The sequence below is a fragment of the Sus scrofa genome, chromosome 9 (assembly GCF_054392235.1).
Source record: "Sus scrofa isolate SSC_HxYL_T2T_F1_AM1 chromosome 9, Sscrofa_HxYL_maternal_Yorkshire_Landrace_v2.0, whole genome shotgun sequence".
Classification (NCBI taxonomy): Eukaryota; Metazoa; Chordata; class Mammalia; order Artiodactyla; family Suidae; genus Sus; species Sus scrofa.
The window spans coordinates 96,859,479-96,881,703 of record NC_139391.1 but is presented as its reverse complement, the minus strand read 5'-3'; the positions used below and the strand labels follow the sequence as shown (position 1 = coordinate 96,881,703).

Here is a 22,225-nt window from a genome sequence, read left to right as displayed (position 1 = left end):
TGACCTAGGTTTCTGTGGAGACCTTGCTCTGCCCTGGGACCTAGTGCACGTGAAAGTCTGTGTGCGCCTCTTAAGAATGGGGTCTCCATTTCCCCCAGTCCTGTGGAGCTCCTGTGCACAAGCCCCGCTGGCCTTCAATGCCAGATGCTCCAGGGGCTCTTTCTCCCAGTGACAGATCCCAGCATGTGAGGGTTTGATGTGGGGCTCAGAACTCTCACTCCTGTAGGTGAGTCTCTGTGAGCCAGTTGGTTTTCAGTCTGTGGAGCTTCCCACCCGGGAGGTATGGGGTTGTTTATATCACGAAATCACCCCTCCTACCTGTGGATGTGGCCTCCTCTTTTTCTTCTGGAGTAGGGTATGGGTTTCCAGTCCATTTGGGTGGAGATTGCTCAGTCTTTAGTTGTGAATTTTGTTTTTTTTAGGAGAGAAGTTGAGCTCCAGTCCTTCTATTCCGCCATCTTAATCCCGTCTCCTCGACCAGTGACTTTTCATCAGTTGCAAATGCCAGCATGTGTAAGGGGTTTGCTGGAATCAAACCCCTAAAATATCAGTGGTGGCTGAAGCTTAAATGAAGGCGAGTATGGTGCTCAGTGAAAGTGGAGAGGTAGGCAAGGCCAGAGTCCTGACTGAGATCTTTTGGATGGAATGCTGTTGTGAGATGATGATAGCAGGGCTTGAGGCATGCACTACTCAGTAGCGATAGGGGAGGGTCAGGTGGAAATCAGGAGAGTGGAGCCACAGAAAAGAAACTTCTACTCTCAAGGCAGCAAAGTAAAAATATCTCTGCTTTTCTTTTCTCCTGAAAATCATCTCAAAATAAGAGGGGAAACAAGCAAAAACATAATCTTTGTTTATACTAGGAGATAACTATAATTTCAAACCACAATTAGTGAAGGCTGAATGCATAAAAGAGTACACAGTAAATTACTTAGAGGAAGAAAATCATATTCTTGTAAGGTAGACAACTGATGTCCCCAGAGAGGGCTCAAGAGCCTCAGGAATGAAGAGCCACCAGGTATCACAGAATGATGAACTGTTTGAAAATCTGTACAGGGTTCTGTTAGAACTGAGATTCATAAACCCATCCAGTGAGGTGACCATCCCTATTCTGATGGGAGATAGGTTTTTCCCCTTGGGAAAAAGGGGAACAAGAGAGGCTTCAGAATTCAGGACATAAATATGGAGAGGCAAGTTATGGTACTGACAAAAGAGGAACCCAACTATGTTTGCTGAATGGTACACTGTTTGAGCTCCAAAATCCTGCAGCCAGGTTTATAGCCAGTCTTTCCCCAGCTTGCCCTCCCCCTTCCCAAGGGTCAGGAGTTTGAAAGTTTATTTTCTGGAAAATCAGACATCCCAGAAAAATATCTATGGATCTCCAACAAAAGCAGGCAGCCATTCTTTCATCATATGATGAGGTGCACTGACAAGTCCACATTTGTACACAAAAGTTCACAACTTTTTAATGTTTCATTTTAAATATAACTGCACAGTGAGGAACAAGATATTTGAGGAAAGATTCCAACAGGAAAGAAAAGCAATCAGAAGAAGTCAGAGGAAACAGAAACACACCAAGAGTATAACTAATGTTAGGGAAACTAAAATATTCTCAGGAAAATACGAAACAAGACCAATGTGCTATATAAAAAGACAATCATAAAAAGAAAGTGGATCGGGGAATTCCCGTCGTGGTGCAGTGGTTAATGAATCCAACTAGGAACCATGAGGTTGCAGGGTTCGATCCCTGGCCTTGTTCAGTGGGTTAAGGATCCAATGTTGCCATGAGCTGTGTTGTAGGTTGCAGACATGGCTCGGATCCGGAGTTGCTGTGGCTCTGGTGTAGGCCGGTGGCTACAGCTCTGATTCAACCCCTAGCCTGGGAACCTCCATATGCTGCAAGAGTGGCCCTAGAAAAGGCAAAAAGACCAAAAAAAAAAAAAAAAAAAGAAAGAAAAAGAAAGTGGATATGATAATTCTATTTTTAGTTTTTTAAGGAAACTCCATATTATTTTTCCTAACGGCTGCACAAACTGCACCCTCTCCAGCATTTATTATTTGCAAATTTTTTTGGAGGGGGGCTGTCAGGGGTCGAATCAGATCTGTAGACACTGGTCTACACCACCACCATAGCAACGCCAGATCCAAGCTGTGACTTCAACCTAAACCACAGCTCACAGCAACGCTGGATCCTTAAACCACTGAGCTGGGCCAGGGATGGAACCTGCGTCCTCATGGATTCTAGTCAGATTTGTTTCCGCTGAGCCAGGACCTGAACACCAAAAAATTTGTTGTTTTAAGCCACCAAGTTTATGGTAATTTGTTACAGGAGCCATAGGAAAGTAATACAGGGAAAATGAGGAAGGAGTGCTAATGAATATAGGGTTTATTTTTGTGGTAAAGTGTTCCAAACTTATGGTGATGGTTGTTTCACTCTGTGAAATATATTAAAAGACTACTGAATGGTACACTTGAAATGGGTGAACTGTATGACATAAATTATATCTCAATAAAGCTTTATGTTCATAAAAACCTCACATAAACAGAAATATATCTGTCATTTTTCTTTTTTTTTTTTCTTTTTTTTTTCCTGGCTGCAGCTGCAGCATGTGCAAGTTCCCAGGCCAGGGATCAAACCTGAGCCACAGCAGGCAAGGCAGCAACCTGAGTCTCTGCAGTGACAACACCTGCTGTGCTATGAGGGAACTCCTTTACCATTTTGCTTTTTTTTTTTTTTTTTTTTGTCTTTTTTGTCATTTCTTGGGCCGCTCCCATGGCATAATGGAGGTTCCCAGGCTAGGGGTCTAATTGGAGCTGTAGCTGCAGCCAGGAAAAAAAAAGAAAAAAGAACGCCAGAGCCACAGCAACGTGGGATCCAAGCCGCATCTTCGACCTACACCATAGCGCACAGCAACGCCAGATCGTTAACCCACAGAGCAAGGGCAGGGATTGAACCCGCAACCTCATGGTTCCTAGTCGGATTTGTTAACCACTGCGCCACAATGGGAACTCCCCATTTTGCTTTTTATAGTTCCTTTTTTATTTAAACATTTTTAGGGTTTACAATTACAACCCCCATATAAAGAAAACAATGAAAATTTTAAAAGAAACACTGCTTCACAAGTTTTAAAACCAACCATGACCTAAAACATTTAAAATAATGAATGAACTTAGCAGTCTATTTTAAGTTTAAAAATATTTAATATTATCAAGTAAAAACATTGATGGTGATAGCTTTACATGGCTCATTCCATACATTTCATAATGTAAGAGGGTAAAATACTACTAGGAAAGAAATAAGTAGTTGGATTTATACACAATTTACTGACCACATATAAGCAATTAATATGACAAATTGATTATGTCCTGCTAAAGAAAAATCATGTACTTTTCTAACCCATAAGAAATTCAAAGTCAGCAATGACAGTGTATAACTATCAGGGTTATTTGAGTGATCTAGAAACTTGCAATAGATAGCTTTCTTTTGCTAGGTTATAATTCATGTAATGATTGGATTTTATTGAACAGAGTGAGCACTGAAGAGGCATAATCTTTTTTTAACCCCTGGATAAAACAAGTGAAATGAATTAGTGATGGGTGCCAAGCTTGACATTTTGCATTAAAAATATGGAATTATTTAAATGGACTGAATGTATTTCTTGAGGAGTTGGGTACATTTTTTAAGTCCCACTTTAATGTGTTTATGAAGTTTTTTGAGCGATACGTGTATGCCTTGACTCACTCTGGCTTGCTCTTAAAATGGAATACATTTGGCACTCAAGGGAACAAATGAAGACAAGCAAAATTATGTGAGACTAAGCTGTTCCACCAGAATTGCCTAACTTTGACTTACAATTCATACCATTTCTTAATTCTTGACTGAAGAGAAACAAATAGACCTAACTACATAGCACTTCTATAATGTACGAAAATAGAATCTAGAGCTAAGATGAAACTGCTTCAATGGTGAGTCAGTATCCCATTCTGCCATAATTATAATTACAAATGTGAAATTCATTTGAGAATTCATATTTTCACCAAGTGCTTGTAATTTTTCAAGTTTTCTTGCTCGGTATGTTCTTGGTTATGTGGCCAACAGAAATATGATCTTTGAATTAAGTAAGGAAATCCATATAAAAGAAAATCTATTTTATAGAGCTGTTATTTTACCAGAAACTTTCTTGAAAAAAAATCAAAACACCAAACTAAAACTTTGTAGCCAAACTCTTGGAACAAAGCACTGGTGGCCATATTTTTCTGTCCCCAGTGAGTCTTGATGTTCACTCCTTTTTCATGTTTCAAGGGTTTCTTCATTTGCTCCACAAGTATCGACAACACAAATTAAACAACTTGTTACTGGAAAAGCACGGACTTTGGAGTTGGCGACCCACTTATCTGTTTCAGTATTGTACTCAAGGATGTGTCCTAACCGACCCACACCTTGAAAACCAGCCAAGACATAAACTACAGAACCAACTGCTGCACACTTCACTGTGACACCCTTCCATGGCATTGGTGAGACCATCTTCCATTCATTTAATTTAATATCATAGTATTCCACATTGTCCAGACCACCTTCAAAGGAATAAAACAGCATGAACAACTAATGAAAATCCTAAGATCTCTTAAAGAATTAAAAAATTCTTTGCATTTTTCCAAACATTTTATTATGAAAAACTTCAAACATGCAGAAAAGATGTAAAAATTTTACAGTGAATGCCCACACATCTACCATCTAAATTCTTGTTCTCATTTTAACATAACAGAAATGTAACTTGATTTTTGTCATTTTAGACTCATGAATATTTACATTTATTCTATAAAATTAAAAATAACCTGTTATGGAAAGATTAAAAAGTAGACCAGTTAGTGAAGTTTTCTTCTGATTAAGTTTGATTATAATCATTCAAATGTCCTTTTTCCTTCTACCATCTTTCAGAAGTTTATGGAAAAACAGCAATGGAGAAAAACAGAAGAAAAGAAGTTATTTCTTTGTTATACTTAAGTGATAATTAAAGGTACTGACTAAAATGAGCATTGTGAATTATCTATAGATTCAGTCCACACTATACATTATTAAAAGCAGTTATTTAAGATTATTTAGTACAGTATTACTTAAGAAAATAAAAAGATCGGAGTTCCTGTCGTGGTGCAATGGAAACGAATCCGACTAGGAACCATGAGGCTTTGAGTTCAATCCCTGGCCTCACTCAGTGGGTTAAGGATCCTGCGTTGCTGTGAGCTGTGGTGTAGGTCAAAGACGAGGCTTGGATCCCACATTGCTGTGGCTCTGGCATAGGCCGGTGGCTACAGCTCTGATTAAACCCTTAGCCTGGGAACCTCCACATGCTACGGGTGTGGCCCTAAAAGGACAAAAGACAAAAAATAATAATAATAATATTCAAAGAAAAAGAAAATAAAAAGATCAAATTTACTCATTGAAAAGGAGAATATTGATGTTTTCATGCAAGGTTTAAAAACGTTTAAGAAACTTTGCCATTCAAATCCTGGATACAACCCTAAAAGTTAAACTTAACAGTTTTAAAAGTTGTATTAAAGTTCGAATGTTTCTATAACTCGACAGCTCTTAAGCTAGTGTGATACCATTACCTAAGAGTATTTGGAAATGTGTGAAAGCTGTCTCCAACTGTCACAATGACTGGTGGTGGCCATTACCCACATTTCATGAACAGGAATTACTTTTTTTTTTAAGGCCACACCTACAACATGTGGAAGTTCCTGGGCTAGGGGTTGAATGAGAGCTTAAGCTGCTAGCCTACACCACAGCCACAGCAATGCAGGATCTGAGCCACATCTGTGAACTACACAGCAGCTTCAGCAACACCTGATCCCTAACCCACTGAGCAAGCCAGGGAATGAACCCACATCCTCATGGATACTATGTCGGGTTCCTAACCTGCTGAGCCAAGAACTTCAGGAATGTTAAATGTACATATAATGTATCATAAAATGTTAGTTCCCAGAAACTAAAAATAAGTATGACAATGTATGTAATCAATGCATGTATGTAGACTTAAGAAACATTCCTATAAATTTAAGATAAGGAGATAGCAGCAAGTTCATTGGGAAAGTTGAACAGTGAATTATATCACATACCTAAGCCATTCTGACCACCCACAGCAAATATCTTGTCCTTTACAAATACCAGTCCATGATTCTTCCTGGCCTCAATCATTGGACACAGTTCAGTCCATCTGAAAAAATAAAGTTTTCAGTGTACTTGTTCACAAGAAGTAAAAGGACTCAGACTAATTTATAAGAAGTCTGTTATCCCAACCAAGCATGCATTTACCACTCACTTATGTGTACGTACACACACACACACATGCGTGCATGCACACACACATTTGGAAAGATAGAAAACAAAAGTTTAACACCTATTTATTTATAGGTGGGGTAAAAGGGGACTTTATCCTTTTCAACTCCAACAGGAAGAAAGAGATGATATGTGGAGACTATTAACATGTCTTTGGGAAAAAATCCATTTCCTGTAGTTCATAATAACTGGTAAAATAGTGTCAACAGGAAAAAAAAAAAAAAAAAAAACAACCCACAATGTGAGAGCTATGAGTTAAGTTTTATTTGGAGTAAAATGGGGACTATAGTCCAGCAGACAGCATTTCAGATAGCTCTAAGAAAGTGCTCCAAAGAGGTAGGGGAAAGGTCAGTATATATATGACTTCACTAAAGGCGGATACATAAACGTGAGCACACATTTTGCAGAAGGTTACTGCTAGTCACGAGGAGCGGATGTCACCATGAATAATTCTAGTGCTTTTCTAGTTATAAGGAGATGCAAAAACTGGGCTCAAAAAATCTTCCTCTGAAAATTTCTAACTATCTGAAGGCCTGTTTCTGCCAGTTCTCCCAGAGAACAGAGTGTCTCATTCCTCATCTCCACCCTGAACTTCTTTTAGCAGGTGCTGAAGGTCAGCAGCTGCACTGGCTCATGATTTAATCCTTGTAGAGGTAAATGCCAAGTGTTAATTTTTGGTTGGCAATAGTAACAAAAAAAGAAGGGGAAGATACGTAAGAAAATATAAGGCAATAATGTAAGAGTAAGTAAAAAAAGTAAAACAAATTTATCACGGGCCTCTAGCAAATGGCAAATGAGCATATCTCTTTACTATTTACTTGTTCATGTTTAAATACACACAGAACTTTAGCCAGCTCTAGAAACTACAGCACTATTATTCTGTCACACTTAGTAACATTAGTATGTTGCTGTGTTTCAGGCACTACTAAGAAGAATGAGACTGAGAGTGTAAATGTGGATACAAGTATTGAAGGAGACTAATTCACAGGTAGCAGCATTAAACACAGTCAACTTTATTCAGTTATTTTGTTTTTTTTGGTTATGAGATCCAACCACCTCTTCTGCATACACCCCCATATGTACAACTGACATTTGTGACTGTGAAGATGGCACACAGGCTTGTGCTCTTAACAACTGATATAAGCCAAAAGACTCCAAACAACAACAAAAGGGAAATGTGGCACAAGTATAAGTCTCTGATTATTTATAACTCTCTTTTAAAAAATTTAATAATTTAACTTTTCAAAATACACAGCATAATGATGAATTCTGAAAAACTAACAACACTTTTGTTGCCTTATGTTTATATATTTTTGGTCTGTCTTTAAAATGGTTTGACAGTCCCCACTCCCACTTTCTGAGCATTTAGTTAAGGTGAGTTGGGCAGGCCCTCCTGTTTTTCAGGATAAATGCACATAATCCTCCAGGTAAAAAGACCAGCAGACAGCTCCAAAATGGGAGAGCCTGTTCCCTGCCCCCAAGGCCTTGCCACAGTGAGCTGTCAAAGTGCATTAAACAGTGTCTGCTGTAGAAAGAATTCCATATACATATACCTTTCTTCTCTAAATATGTCTTTGATATAAAGTAAGAATGTTTTTACGTATCTCTGAGTCTGCTGAAATTTCAAATTAAGGAAGTCCCACAAAACACAGTTCCTTCCTCTTGTAATTCACATGCAGAGTATGTACTAGGTCATCACTCTTCCCAACCTGAGTTTAGTGTTCAGCAGCTTTTCTTAAAATTCTGTTTGCATGGTGTTTCCATATGTTTCATTTCTTAGCTTCCAATTAAACATATTCTAGTTAAAAAAACATTTATTGCATTTATTGGCATTCCTGCGTGGCTCAGTGGTTAATGAACCTGACTAGCATCCATGAGGACAAAGGTTCGGTTGCTGGCCTCGCTTAGTGGGTTAAGGATCCGGCGTTGCCCTGAGCTCTGGTGTAGGTCACAGACGCGGCTCAGATCCAGTGTTGCTGTGGCTGTGGTGTACGCCAGCAGCTACAGCTCCGATTTGACCCCTAGCGCCTGGGAACCTCCATATGCTGCAGGTACAGCCCTGAAAAGACAAAAATACAAAAAACAAAAAAACAAAAAAAACAAAAAACCCTCACTAAAATAACTGTCCAAATTGGGAAGAAATAGTCTTACCAAAAATAAGCTGGGGGAACATCACATATTAGAAAGGAAATCATAGTAGTATATAACATCTTTCATTTTGAGATATGGATAATTATATTCACACCAGCTTTTCACTTAGGAAAATGTAAGAGCATTGTTCAATTCCTTGTTAGTTAATTACACTATACCACCACCCCACTATTCAATAGCTAGCACATTTCCTTTAGCTATATTGAATGGCTTCCACCACGATCAGAAAAACTGGCTAACCATTCGATTTTTTGTTAGTATTCTACCTTTTTTAAAAGCAAGTTATTTGCTTCCCAGTTGATTTAAGAATAATTTTATTTAATAAATATGAATCCAAACATACTTTAGCAAAGCAGAAACTCAAAAAAGGGCAGTATATCTAGGGGTGTGATTCATTAATGCAGTGGACCAATATGTAAATACGTCTAATGAAAGGCAAATTTACTATTGATCATAAACTGTCTCCCCCCCAACACACACCTGCCAATCTCTCAAAGAAAAATACTTTATGAATTTGATGAATCAGTCATATTTGTCTCATTCACAGGCATTTATTGCACAAGCAGGAACAGAAAGAGAGGGAATCCTACAGGGTATAAGGTAAAACCATCTCTTAAGGTGTAGAGAAGAGTCCAGGCTGTAAACATGCCCCCCGCCCCCAGCACATTCAAAACTGTATGTACATTCCCCCCCCCCTTTTTTTTGTCTTTTTAGGGCTGCATCCACAGCATATGGAGATTCCCAGCCTAGGGGGTCGAATCAGAGCTGCAGCTGCCACCATACGCCACAGCAATGCAGGATCCAAGCTGTGTCTGCAACCTACACCACAGCTCATGGTGACGCTATATCCTTAACCCACTGAGTGGGGCCAGGGATCAAACCTGTACCCTCATCGATACTAGCTGGGTTCATTACCACTGAGCCATGACGGGAAATCCCTGTATGTACATTCTTTTTTTTTTTTTTTGTCTTTTTGCCATTTCTTGGGCCGCTCCTGCGGCATATGGAAGTTCCCAGGCTAGGGGTCTAATCGGAGCTGAAGCCGCTGGCCTACACCAGGGCCACAGCAACGCGGGATCCGAGCCGCGTCTGCAACCTACACCACAGCTCACGGCAATGCCGGATCGTTAACCCACTGAGCAAGGGCAGGGATCGAACCCGCAACCTCATGGTTCCTAGTCGGATTCGTTAACCACTGCGCCACGACGGGAACTCCCCCTGTATGTACATTCTTAATGTGAGAATAAAAATCCTTCCTTTGGGTTCCTTCTGGCTTTTGACATCTTCCATTGAGCTTACAGAATACAATTAATTGTGAAATAAGAGTTTTAAATTGATACATACGTTTCTGTGGCAGGATCATAGACTTCACAGGAATTCAATACTCGCCCAGAAACATTGTTTCCTAAACTTCCACCACAAACATAGATCAGGCCATTGGCTTCCACCATCCCGTGGCTGCAGCGCTGAGTCAGCATGCTGGGCTTTGTGTGCCAACTTTCAGTTCTCGTATCGTAGCACTCAAATAAATACAGAGCTGAGTTTCCTATAAAAGAAAAGGACCCCATCAAGCTTAACGTCGTGTGTGTGTGTGAGCTTGGAGTGAGCTGACTGTAGAACTGCATTGTTAATTACTGGAGGAAAGAATTTAGGGTTATAAAGTCTTTTTTATACTGAATCAACAACAGCAAAACATAGAAATAGTTTAAGAAAAAGATACTCCTGGAGTTCCTGTTGTGGGCGCAGTGGTTAACGAATTCAACTAGGAACCATGAGGTTGCAGGCCTCGCTCAGTGGGTCAAGGATCCGGCGTTGCTGTGAGCTATGGTGTAGGTCGAAGACATGGCTCGGATCCCGTGTTGCTGTGGCTCTGGCATAGGCCGGTGGCTACAGCTCCGATTCGATCCCTAGCCTGGGACTCTCCACACTGCCTCAGGAGCAGCCCAAGAAAAGGCAAAAAAAAAAAAAAAACAAAACAAACAAACAAAAAAAGATACTCCTGTTTGCAGAGACTTTGGAAAATATTGAAAAAAGGATCGGCTGGAGAGAGTTATTTATTGGTAATTAAACTTAAAAATTTTGTATAAACTTTTTATTTCAAAAGGAAAATCAAGTAAGACATTATGCATGACTTCCGGCCCGGTTATCCATGATGAGGATTAATAACTGAACTTCAAATGTTTATATAGATGGGAAAAGCATAGCCATTTACAGAGGGTAAATCCACATGCTGAAATATGAAAACTACTAGCTCACAGTATAGTCTTGTCATTTAATTTTCTATAAGAGCCAAAACATCATTAACAAAACTATTCTTCCTGACTACTCTCAGTGGTTGTGTGGGTAGGCCCTGAAGTCACGCTGGTCCATTCTTGAGTATACACTCTGGTATACTTTGATTATACAGTTTAATGGCAAACACACTCTCCCTGTTTTGCTACTTTTGCACATTATAGGAGCTCAATAAAGAGTTTTAGAGGAGTTTTCATTGTGGCTCGAAGGGTTAAGAATCTGACTAGTTTTCCATGAGGATGTGAGTTTGATCCCTGGCCTTGCTTAGTGGGTTAAAAAATCTGGCATTGCTGTGAGCTATGGTGTAGGTTGCAGACATGGTTTGGATCTGGCGTTGGTGTGGCTGTGGTGTTGGCTGGCAGTTGCAGCTTTGACTTGACCCCTAGCCTGGCAACTTTCATATATGGCCCTAAAGGAAAAAAAAAGTTGAAAAAAAAAGTTTTAGAAAGTGATAGTATTAAAGATCAAGTGCTTTTTTCCTTTCCCAAGAAAAAAGAAGTTAGGACTTTACCAAATTATTGTTCATCTCCCACATTTCTGGATTCTTCTAATGCTAACAACAACAATATCTTCATAATTTTCTATCAAAACCAAAGTGTATGAAGATCAAACAGTAACAAAATAAAGAAGCAGTAGTCATGACTAACAATAACTTTTTTTTTTTTGTAGTGACAACACAGGATCCTTAACCCACTTTAAAACAAGAGAGCTCGAATAACTTCTTTATAGGTTTTTTTTTTTTAATTTTTTATCTTTTTTTTTTTTTCTTTTTCTAGGGCTGCACCCAAGGCATATGGAGGTTCCTAGGCTAGGGGTCTAATCGGAGCTGTAGCCGCTGGCCTATGCCACAACCACAGCAAAGCAGGATCCAAGCCGTATCTGGACCTACACCACAGCTCACGGCAACACCGGATCCTTAACCCACTGAGTAAGGCCAGGAATCGAACCTGCAACCTCATGGTTCTTAGTCAGATTTGTTAACCACTGAGCCATGACGGGAACTCCTCTTTTTAGCTTTTTAACATTTTCAACTTGGTATATTCAGTCAGTTCACACTAATAGGAAACACATAGCAGATTTCAAAAGTTAACTATTTAAGTAAAAAAAAACTAACTTAAGTAAATGCTGCTGAAATGAAGTTATCAACTATTGTTTCTATAAAATGGTATCTATAAAAACCTTCCTATCTTTAGGATTTACTGTATTTGAAATATGATCTATTAGGCATTCTATGAAGAATGCTTTTAAACAGAGGAAAAGGAGTCCCCACTGTGGTGCAACGGGCTTGGTGGCATCTTGGGAGCACTGGGACACTGGTTTGATTCTGGGCCCGTCACAGTGGGTAAGGATCCGGCATTGCCACAGCTGTGGCTTAGGTCAACACTGCTGCTTTGATCTGATCCCTGGCCTGGGAACTCCACATGCTGTGGGGTGGCCATAAAAAGAAAGAAAGAAAAAAAAAAAGGAGAAAAGACTTTTTTTTTTTTTTTTTTGGTCTTTTTTGCCTTTTCTAGGGCCGTTCTCGCAGCATGTGGAGGTTCCCAGGCTAGGGATCGAATCGTAGCTGTAGCCACCGGCCTACGCCAAAGCCACAGCAACGTGGGATCCAAGCCGAATCTGCAACCTACACCACAGCTCATGGCAACACCGGATCCTTAACCCACTGAGCAAGGCCAGGGACTGAACCCACAACCTCATGGTTCCTAGTCGGATTCGTTACTCACTTCGCTACGACGGGAACTCCAAAAGAAAACTTCTTAAATCACATCTAGAAAATCATACAAAATCATAATCTTTCTTGTATTCATTTTACATATTCTGGGGTAAAAACTTTAATAAATCTGCTGACCAAAAGTAAAACATTCTTTGGCTTAATATAAAAATCATCAAATAAAAAGACAATATTTAAATTCCATACCTTAGGTTTACTTGGTCTTCCTAGTTTTCTTTTTTCCCCCCCTTGTTTCCTAGTTTTCTTTATAAGCCCATTATTTTGCTAAAGAAAGCACTTGAAAACATGAAAGCACATAAAAGCTATTATGTGTCTAGTTTGCACCTAGAATATTTTCTTAGAAAAATTATTCATTTAGAAAAAGACCATTAGTGGACACTAACAAATTATCAGTGAGAAAGTTTTTTGCTTCTATACCCACACCCTGTTCTGATCAGTAAGTGTGAGATACCATTATCAGTCATTTTATTAAAAAGTTAAAGAATAAAGAAAACGAAAAATACTTACTTTTTTTCTGGTACAAAGAAAGCAAAACCACAGATTTTTTATTTTGTATTTTTTTGCTTTTTTAGGGCCACACCCATGGCATATGGAAGTTCCTAGGCTAGGGGTCGAATTGGAGCTACAGCTGCTGGCCTAGGCCACGGCAATGTCAGATCTGAGCCACGTCTGCAACCTATACCGCAGCTCATGGCAACAGCAGATCCTTAACCCACTGAGCAAGGCCAGGGATTGAACCTGAGTCCCCATGGATCCTAGTCAGGTAAGTTACCACTGAGCTACAACTGGAACTCCCGAAAACACAAATTTTAAAAGCTTAAATGTAGTAAAGAGATCTTAAAGGGTCTATGAGTAAGCCAAACTCTGAAATCTTTAAAGCAAGTAATATTACATACAATAAAACTAATTCTGATGTCATCAGTGAAACTAAAATCCAGATGATGTCAATGAAAGTTTTGTCATAACAAAATGGACAATTAACATAACCAAGGAAGTTGAAGTCCTTGCAAGTTAATGATTTATAAAATTTATAAAGGTTTACCTTATGAATTTATCAGAGAAATGTGCTCTGAAATATGAGTTATGTATTCATATATGTTCAAAAGTAATTGGAGAAATAACACCAACTGTTTATTTAAACAGCCAGCATACTCAGCTTTAAGGCACTTCCCCTAAACACAAATATAGAGTAAGTCCTTACCAACTTCGGAACCTCCAGAGGTATAAATTTTGCCTTCTGCAGCACAGGCAGCAAGGCTGTCTCGAGGTGTTGGAGGGCCCAGTTTGGAATACCAGCTATCCTTAACGACATTATAACAGTCCATTCGTTTTATGGGGAAAAGCTGAGAGCCACCCAAAATGTACACTACATTGTCCCAAAACACGCAAGCTGCATCTCTTCGTTTTTCAAAGGGGCAGCGGATGTCTGTCCAGCTATAATCCTGTAATAGGAAAGGATGAAAGCTTTCAGTAATGGAAAACTTGAAAAGGATGAAGCAAAGATATAGTTGAGAACATAACAAAACCTAAGAGTATGTTAATTTATCAGAGTACATAAAAGAATGTTTGGTTTCCAATGGAAATGAATCCGACTAGGAACCATGAGGTTGTGGGTTTGATCCCTGGCCTCCCTCAGTGGATTAAGGATCCAGCGTTGCCATGAGCTGTGGTGTGGGCCGCAGATGCGGCTCATATCTGGCATTGCTATAGCTGTGGCGCAGGCCACCAGTTGTAGCTCTGATTCAACCCCGAGCCTGGGAATCTCCATATGCGGTGGGTAGGGTGCTAAAAAGGTAAGAGCACTGCACCAAGCTCTAACCACTAGGCAACCAGGGAACTCCCTGCATCCTCACCTTTTTAAGGCAAAGAAGCTACAGTGTTTCTGCTGCTTTCTGAAAATGGCTGAAAAATAATTAGTGTCAGACAGAAATCCAAACAATTCCCAATCTCACCAAGCAAAGCACTGTGATTAATGCTGAGTTCCCTTTAGGAAAATCTGACTGATATCTACCATGCTAGCGTCATTTTAGGCATTCACTAAATTAGATCAAAGTATACAGAACATAAGAAGTGGTCTCTCAGGAAAAATAAGAGGCCCTGATGTAGAATACCTTGACTTCTAGTGATGATAAACATTCTGCTTTTGCAGTTCCCTTGTGGCTCAAGGGGTTAAGGATCCAGTGTTATCACTGCTGTGGCTTTGGTTACAGCTGCAGTGTGGGTTTGATCTCTGGCCCAGGAACTTCCACATGCCACTGACGCAGTAAAAACAACAACAAAAACAAAACAAAACAAAACAAAAAAATCCCAAACCCCCACATTCTGCTTTTTAAGTTATCAGAAAAAAGAGCCTTAATACCTTTTTTATTCTCAAATTAGGATCTATGAGTACCACTAGGTTACTCAATGGTATTTTTACTGGTAGGCACACAAAACTGTAGGATAACCTACAGTTTTCCCAAAGCTTCAGTTTTACTCAGTGGATCTGCAAAACTGAGGGAGAATATTTTAACATCTGTTTTCACCACTGTGGCCCAGATTCAATCCCTGGTCTGGGAACTGAGATCCCACATCAAGTGTTGCATGTTGTGGGAAAAAAATTTTCCTTAGGTTAGCAACATGAATGGACCTAGAAATTATCATGCTAAGTGAAGTCAGCCATACAATGAGACACCAATATCAAATGCTTTCACTGACATGTGGAATGTGAAAAAAGGACAGACTCAACTTCTTTGCAGAACAGAGGCTGACTCACAGACATTGAAAAACTTACGGTCTCCAGAGGAGACAGTTTGGGGGGTGGGGAGATGTGCTTGGGTTGTGGGATGGAAATCCTGTGAAATTGGATTGTGATGATCATTATACAACTACAGATGTGATAAATTCATTTGAGTAATAAAAAAGAAAAAAAAAGTTTTCTTAGGGAAACTGTATCACAGAATGAAAAAAAAACCCAATAAAATACAAGTAATGATTTCTCAAAAGTAAACTAATCTCATATATTATGCAAATCTACTCACAATTCCTAACTGACCAGGTTCATAAGCAAAGAAATACAATTTCATTAATACGATACATTAACTCAATGACTCTCAAAAGTCTTGCCACTCTTACACCTGATTTATATGATTCTACTATAAAGTAATATGAAAACTTTTCTATGCTATCTAGATATCTTTAAAAACATTCTTTTCAAGCTCTTTAATTTCAGAATGAGAGAATTAGTCAAATATTCTTTGAAATGATGTCCAAGACCTGCTACTCTACAAATTATAAAAGAACTGCCCATGTAGGAGTTCCCACTGTAGTTCAGCAGGTTAAGGACCTGATGTAGTCTCTGTGAGGATGTGAGTTGGATCCCTGGTCTTGATATGGTGGGTTAAGGATCTAGCATTGCCACAAGCTGTGGAGTGGGTCACAGATGCAGCTTATATCTGTTATTGCTGTGGCTGTGGTATAGGCCTGCAGGTGCAGCTCCAATTCAACTCTTGGCCTGGGAACTTCCATGTGCTGCAGAAGCAGCTGTAAAAAAATTTTTAAAAAAGCAAAGAAAGAAAGAAAAAAAAAAAAAAACAAACTGCCCATGTAGAAACTGGGATTTAAAAAACAAACCAATACTATTTCTTTTAGCTAGATGAACTTAAACACTTAAGACACTAGGATATGAGGTTCCAAAGAATGAAATCATTTCAGAGTTTGCTAACAGAATAATTCCAACTTTTCAATACTGCTCAAGGGTTTGAGTAGGTAATGGGTGATCATGTCATGTACAGTTTCATACTTAAGAATTAATATAAATTTCTCTCTTGGAACTATAAACCCAAGGAGAAACTGATTACCCTATGCGTATGCAGTAAGTGTGTGCATGTGTTTGAGATACAGTAATAGGCTCATGCTTCTATCAACTTGCAATTCGTGTTCTGATTTCTCTACAAAGTCTCAAGCTGTAAAATCTTTTCCAACTCTTTCAAAACTGTCATTGGTCACTCCACATGTTAAACACTATGCTTGATAAATACTAGCTATATATAATATTCTGCCTAATAGTTCATCTTCGAGGTAGAGAAGTGACCAAATGATTGAAGAATTTCTACCTAGAATGCAAAACAGACTTCATTTCAGATAAAATGTAATGTTTTACATGTGGGCTTATCAAATATACCTATCAGGTGTTGAATGCACATGTGTTTGAACGTATCTGGCTTTGGTTGTATGTAGGGGAGCTTATGCTGCTATTTTTTTTTTTCCCCTCTATATATATGGGCCAGCCTCCCTTGGAAATCTAAATAGAAGACTGAGAAAATGATTTAATGCCTGGTTAAATAACCTGTTATACTGCTTAGGAGATGTGTAACTGAAGAAGCAGGCAGAGAGGGTAAAAAAATAGATGCGAAGTCAAGCTTGTCAACTTGGCGGGTAGAGTGCCAGGTCTCATTCTAGTGATGGGACCACTCCCAACCTGGGGCCCATGAGTAAAGGAAGAATTACTTAAGGCTCCCTGAACTCCAGGCTACAGGGCAAGCTTGAGGGAAATGAAGCTTTCATGTTAGTAACATACAAATGAAGAGCACTTGAGTCAAGCACATGTGTGTGGGCAGGAAATTGTTACCCTACAATAAAATTTAATTCAGTTAAGTTTTATTGAATATCTATTCCAGGCAAGGTTCTATGCTTAGCTGCTGAGAAGATAGGAAAGTGAGAAGACTGGAAAGGCCTGGAAAAGACACAGGTAGAAGGATTTCTTAAACTCTGACACATCACCCACATAAGCATCCACATATATACATATATATGTAGACACACCCATGTATAAAGTCCTGTCCTTCCTGTCAGCCTTTCTTGCCTCTTGTGTGATATACCACATTCTAGACTTTTTTCAAGCTCAAGACTCCTCTTTTTTTTTTTTTTTTTTGTAAACTTCCCTGGTTTTCTTTTTCTGACTCCCCACCTTACTGAAGTTGGACCTGATGACTGTATACTCTATTACATCTTATCTTGTGTGATTTTCCACTTGTAGGGCACTACTACAGGAAGTGAAAGATTTCTTGATTTGAATGCTGTAATATTTTCTCCAAATGCCTTAAGGCAAAAACATTAGCCTGATATTTTCCTTGAGTAAGGATGGATTTTCTATAATGTGTTTTGAAAACACATGAATTTTCAAATAGTAGAAACACTACAGATACAGATTTTAGTAATAAAGATAGCCAAAATGCAAAATGAAAGACTTTTTATTTTTAAGACTTGAGGACTTTATTTTGTATCATTTTGAGAGGAAATCAAGCAAAACTAGGTAAGATATGATAGGTCTTAGAAAAAAAATAAAAGCACCATTAACAAAATGGTAAATCTTGAGATTTCCTAACTCAAGGAGTCAATCTAATCTGAGTTTAAGATGATCACATTACAGGCACTTCCTCTTAAGCCATTATCTGACTTATCTTTGCTTCTTGGGGCTGTCAAAAAAAAAAAAAAAAATCAGAGAAGAGCTCCTGTCATGGCTCAGCAGAAACGAATCTGACTAGCATCCATGAAGACGCAGGTTCAATCACAGGCCTTGCTCAGTGGGTTAAGGATCCAGAATTGCTGTGAGCTGTGGTGTAGGTCTCGGACATGGCTTGAATCCCTTGAATCCCACACTGCTGTGGCTGTGGCGTAGACCAGTGGCTACAGCTCCGATTTGACTCCTAGCCTGGGAACCTCCATATACCACGGGGGCAGCCCTAAAAAGACAAAACAAACAAAAATCAGAGAACTATAGCAATAATCTATTTAGAAAGCAGGTTTATGCCAGATGCTACAACATTCCTAGAAGCAGTTTCATGAAAAATACATCAAAACTTTTGGCTTCATTCATTTCACAAGGTCACAAAGAATAGCCTAAGGAGCTGGGAAACTTGAGCACTGAGCTAGGCTCTTTATGGAGGAGCTGTGAGTCTCATGTACGTCACTGAACCTCCCAAGGATATGAGTTTCCTTCCTGTAAAACAGTAAGACTGAAGTAGATGATCTTAGGGCTTCTCCCCTTCAGTCCTAAAGTCCAATTACCTTAAGAGTCCAAATGACTTGGAATATATCACTAAAAAACTACTATGCTATTATTTTTTCATTGTTGAGCATGTCCTTTCTATGGGAACTATGCTGAAATATCTTAAAACATTTAAATTTCCTCAGTAACCCTATAAGGTAATGTTCTCACTGAACAAATAAGAAAACTAAACCTTAGAGATGTTAAGTACCTCATCAAAGGTTACAGTGAATCCAATATTTAAATTTAAAATCTGTCAGACTCCAAAAGCTTAAAGTTCTACACTGTCCCACTTCTCTAAAAATTTTCATACACGGCCTCCTAGAAAGAAGACTAGGTTGGGAGTGAAGTATTTTATTCCTACTGTGTTTCTACCTAAGTAACTCTGAGCATCTGACCTGACACTGAAGGACTTCAACAGCCTCATCTATAAAATCAGGACGTTGGCAAGATGGCCACTCTGCAAAGCCTCTTCATTTTACCACTTATAACCACAATGCTCAAGCACTAAAACCACAGCTTCTCTGAAAACAAGCATTTCCTTCATGTCTTCATGTGGTATTAGGCCTGGGGCTTAGTATGTTGAAAGGAACCACATTTACAGAAAAGTATATCCCATCCAGCTGAGCCACCTTCATTTTTGACCTTTCAAAGGCCAAAGACTGAGGTGCTGCATTTGGCTCCTAGTTTGGATCAGTTATTCACTACAGTGCTATCCTTAAATTACACTGACTCTGGTGTGCTTCTGGTCACTATGGCTCCTGGTCTTGTGGTGGCTGTACCATGGAGGAATTGGGAGACCTGTGACCAACCAGCAAACAGTCTCCACAGTTAGGGATGAGGCTTTCATCTGCCTTTTTGGTATATTTACACAGTTTCCAATTTTATCCCTTGCTAGAATAATTCTTCTCCTAAGAATTTACCCTAAAGAAAAAACTGGACAGAGTACAAAGTTGGCATATACAAGGATGTTTCACTGCAGCAGTATTTTAACAGAGAAAACAGGAAATAGGCCAAATGTGCATGAAGACAGATAATTAAACAAATTATAGTATATTCTTAAGCATTAAATGATAGTATATTCTTATGATGGAATACTCTGCAGCCCTCCAAAAGATGGTACTTAAATTGATATGAAAATAACCTCCATAATACAAATTCTGAGAGAATAAAAAAATCTTTGCAAAATAGCCTGATCTCATATATATAAAATGAGAGGGCTGAAATGATGTTCACTAACTATTGATGACTCTCTTTTATGTTGGGAGCACTTTGGCTTTCCCTTTTTTTTTTTTGCTATATTTGAATTTCTACAATGAGCATATATTATATTTTTAAACAGAAAAAGTAAATACAACAAGTAGTACCAAAAATTACAGTACAAAGAAAACAACTTCTCACATCAGATGTTTATAATAATGCTAAATGTCTTAACAACAATGTAAAACATGGAGTTCCTGCTGTGGTGCAAGGGGATTGGTGACATCTCTGGAGCACTGGGACGTAAGTTTGGTCTCTGGCCTGACAAAGCTGGTTAAGGATCTGGCCTTGCTGCAATTGCAACATAGTCAACTGTGGCTCAGATCTGATCCCTGGCCTGGGAACTCCATATGCCACAGGGCAGCCAAAAAAAAAAAAAAAAAAAAAAAAAAAAAAAGAAAGAAAAGAAAGAAAAGAAAAGAAATACATAACATTAAGGCTCAAGGCTTCAGGAATTTTTTGTTGTTGTTGTTTGTCTTTTTGCCGTTTCTTGGGCCACTCCCATGGCATAAGGAGGTTCCCAGGCTAGGGGTGTAATCAGAGCTGTAGCCACCAGCCTATGCCAGAGCCACAGCAACTCGGGATCCAAGCTTCGTCTGTGACCCACATCACAGCTCACGGCAATGCCAGATCCTTAACCCACTGAGCAAGGCCAAGGATTGAACCCGCAACCTCATGGTTCCTACTCAGATTCATTAACTGCTGAGCTGCTGGCCTATACCACAAGGCTTCAGGAATTTAAAAACTTAAATAGTTATTATACTATGAGGCTGAATTTCAACTATAAGATGGATCAGAGACGGTCTTTGCCTTCCTTCCAAATAGCACACTATTAGGGCGCTCTACTTTTTCACAAGCGAACACTTAATGTGCCAAGTAATTTCACAGGCTGTACCCATTTTGAATGTACTTATTTTCAACAGGGTCACACAGACATTTCTGTAAACATATTAACCTCCCAAAGTCCAGAAAGGGATTTACTAATCAGCCAACAGGAGAAAATACTCTTTAACTTAAAGTTCTTCGTAAAATACAACATTGCAGGCAGTTCCCATCATGGCTTAGCAGAAACAAATCTGACTAGTATCCATGAGGAGTCTGGTTCCATCCCTGGCCTTGCTCAATGGGTTGGGGATCTGGCTTTGCCCTGAGCTGTGGTGTAGGTGGCAGACTCCGATCCTGCATTGCTGCGGCTGTGGTGTAGGCTATCACCTGTAGTTCTGATTCGACCCCTAGACTTGAACTTCGATATATGCCATGAGTGCAGCCCTAAAAGGCAGATAAATAAAAAATAAAAATAAAATACAACATCATAACTAGAAAAAAAAAGATTCTACAGTTGGAGGGTGGGTGGGTTGGGCAGACTGTACTACTACTGTAAGATGCTAGGTAAAATTAGGGACAATGAACATACAAATTGGAACTTCTCAGCTGTTGATTAGTTAAAATTAGCAAGGAGTCTCAAGTGAGGCCAAAGACCAGCTCAAAGGGAATTACTAATTAAGAATCACTGCTGTTTTCATAAAGTCACAAAATGTTCTTTCCCTTCCACTCCCAAACTAAAACCATACCACCAAAACACACAACTCAAACTTACTCAGAAATTTAAGTGAGAGGAAACTGAGTTCAAAAGTGAAACTTGAGGAGTTCCCGTCCTGGCTCAGCAGTTAACAAACCTGACTAGCATCCATGAGGATGAGGGTTCAGTCCCTGGCCTCCATCAGTGGGTTAAGGATCTGGCGTTGCCATGAGCTGTGGTGTAGATCGCAGACATGTCTCGGACCCCATGTTGTGGCTGCGGTGTAGGTCAGAGGCTACAGCTCTGATTCAACCCCTAGTCTGAGAACCTCCACATGCCATGGGTGCAGCCCTAAAAAAAGAAAAAGACAAAAAAAATGCAGTATCATACTCATTTAATAAAATGTTTTCACCAATGAGACAAACATCTACTTTTGTCTCAGATACGCAGAGTACAGGAGATAATACAGATGGCCAAGAGGTATGGAAGAGTTAGGGAAGGTAAAGAAAAAAGCAAAATGAAGATGGTTAAGTCTTTTCCTTTTACATTTAACATGGGAAAACTAGAAAAACTTAAGGATGGGAAGTTTCCATCATGGCTCAGCGTGTTAACAATCTGACTAGTATCCATGAGGATGTGAGTTCAATCCCTGGCCTTACTCAGTGGTTTAAGGATTCAGCATTTCCATGAGATGCGGTGTAGGTTGCAGATTTGGCTTGGATCCTGCACTGCTGTGGCATAGGCTGGCAGCTGCTGCTCCAATTTGAGCCTTAGCCTGGGATCTTCCATATGCTGTGGGTGTGGACCTTAAAAGAAAAACTTAACGATGGCAGGGAGAAAGTGACTGAGTGAATGAGGATCAAAGAAAGAGTCAAAGGAACATTACTGATATTCACACTAATCCTAAGA

General features: G+C 39.3%; 1 protein-coding gene across 16 annotated transcripts in view; it reads right to left on the bottom strand.

Annotated features, from left to right (window-relative positions):
* Positions 1 to 3,178: 3,178 nt before the first annotated feature.
* KLHL7 (kelch like family member 7) overlaps positions 3,179 to 22,225 on the bottom strand; it is a 72,436-nt gene continuing 53,389 nt past the window's right edge. For 9 of the 16 annotated variants that reach the window (XM_084977230.1, XM_084977232.1, XM_084977228.1 and 6 more), the window contains 4 exons: positions 13,711 to 13,951; positions 9,830 to 10,031; positions 6,115 to 6,212; positions 3,179 to 4,572 (listed from right to left, as the gene is read on the bottom strand). In XM_084977230.1, coding sequence (XP_084833356.1) covers positions 4,289 to 4,572; positions 6,115 to 6,212; positions 9,830 to 10,031; positions 13,711 to 13,951 — 825 coding nt within the window. In that variant the 3' untranslated portion in view covers positions 3,179 to 4,288. Of the gene's footprint in view, positions 5,280 to 5,810; positions 9,437 to 9,597; positions 10,032 to 13,710; positions 13,952 to 17,851; positions 17,966 to 22,225 lie in introns of those variants that run through there. The other 7 variants (XR_014815960.1, XR_014815959.1, XR_014815963.1 and 4 more) reach the window with 7 other exon arrangements.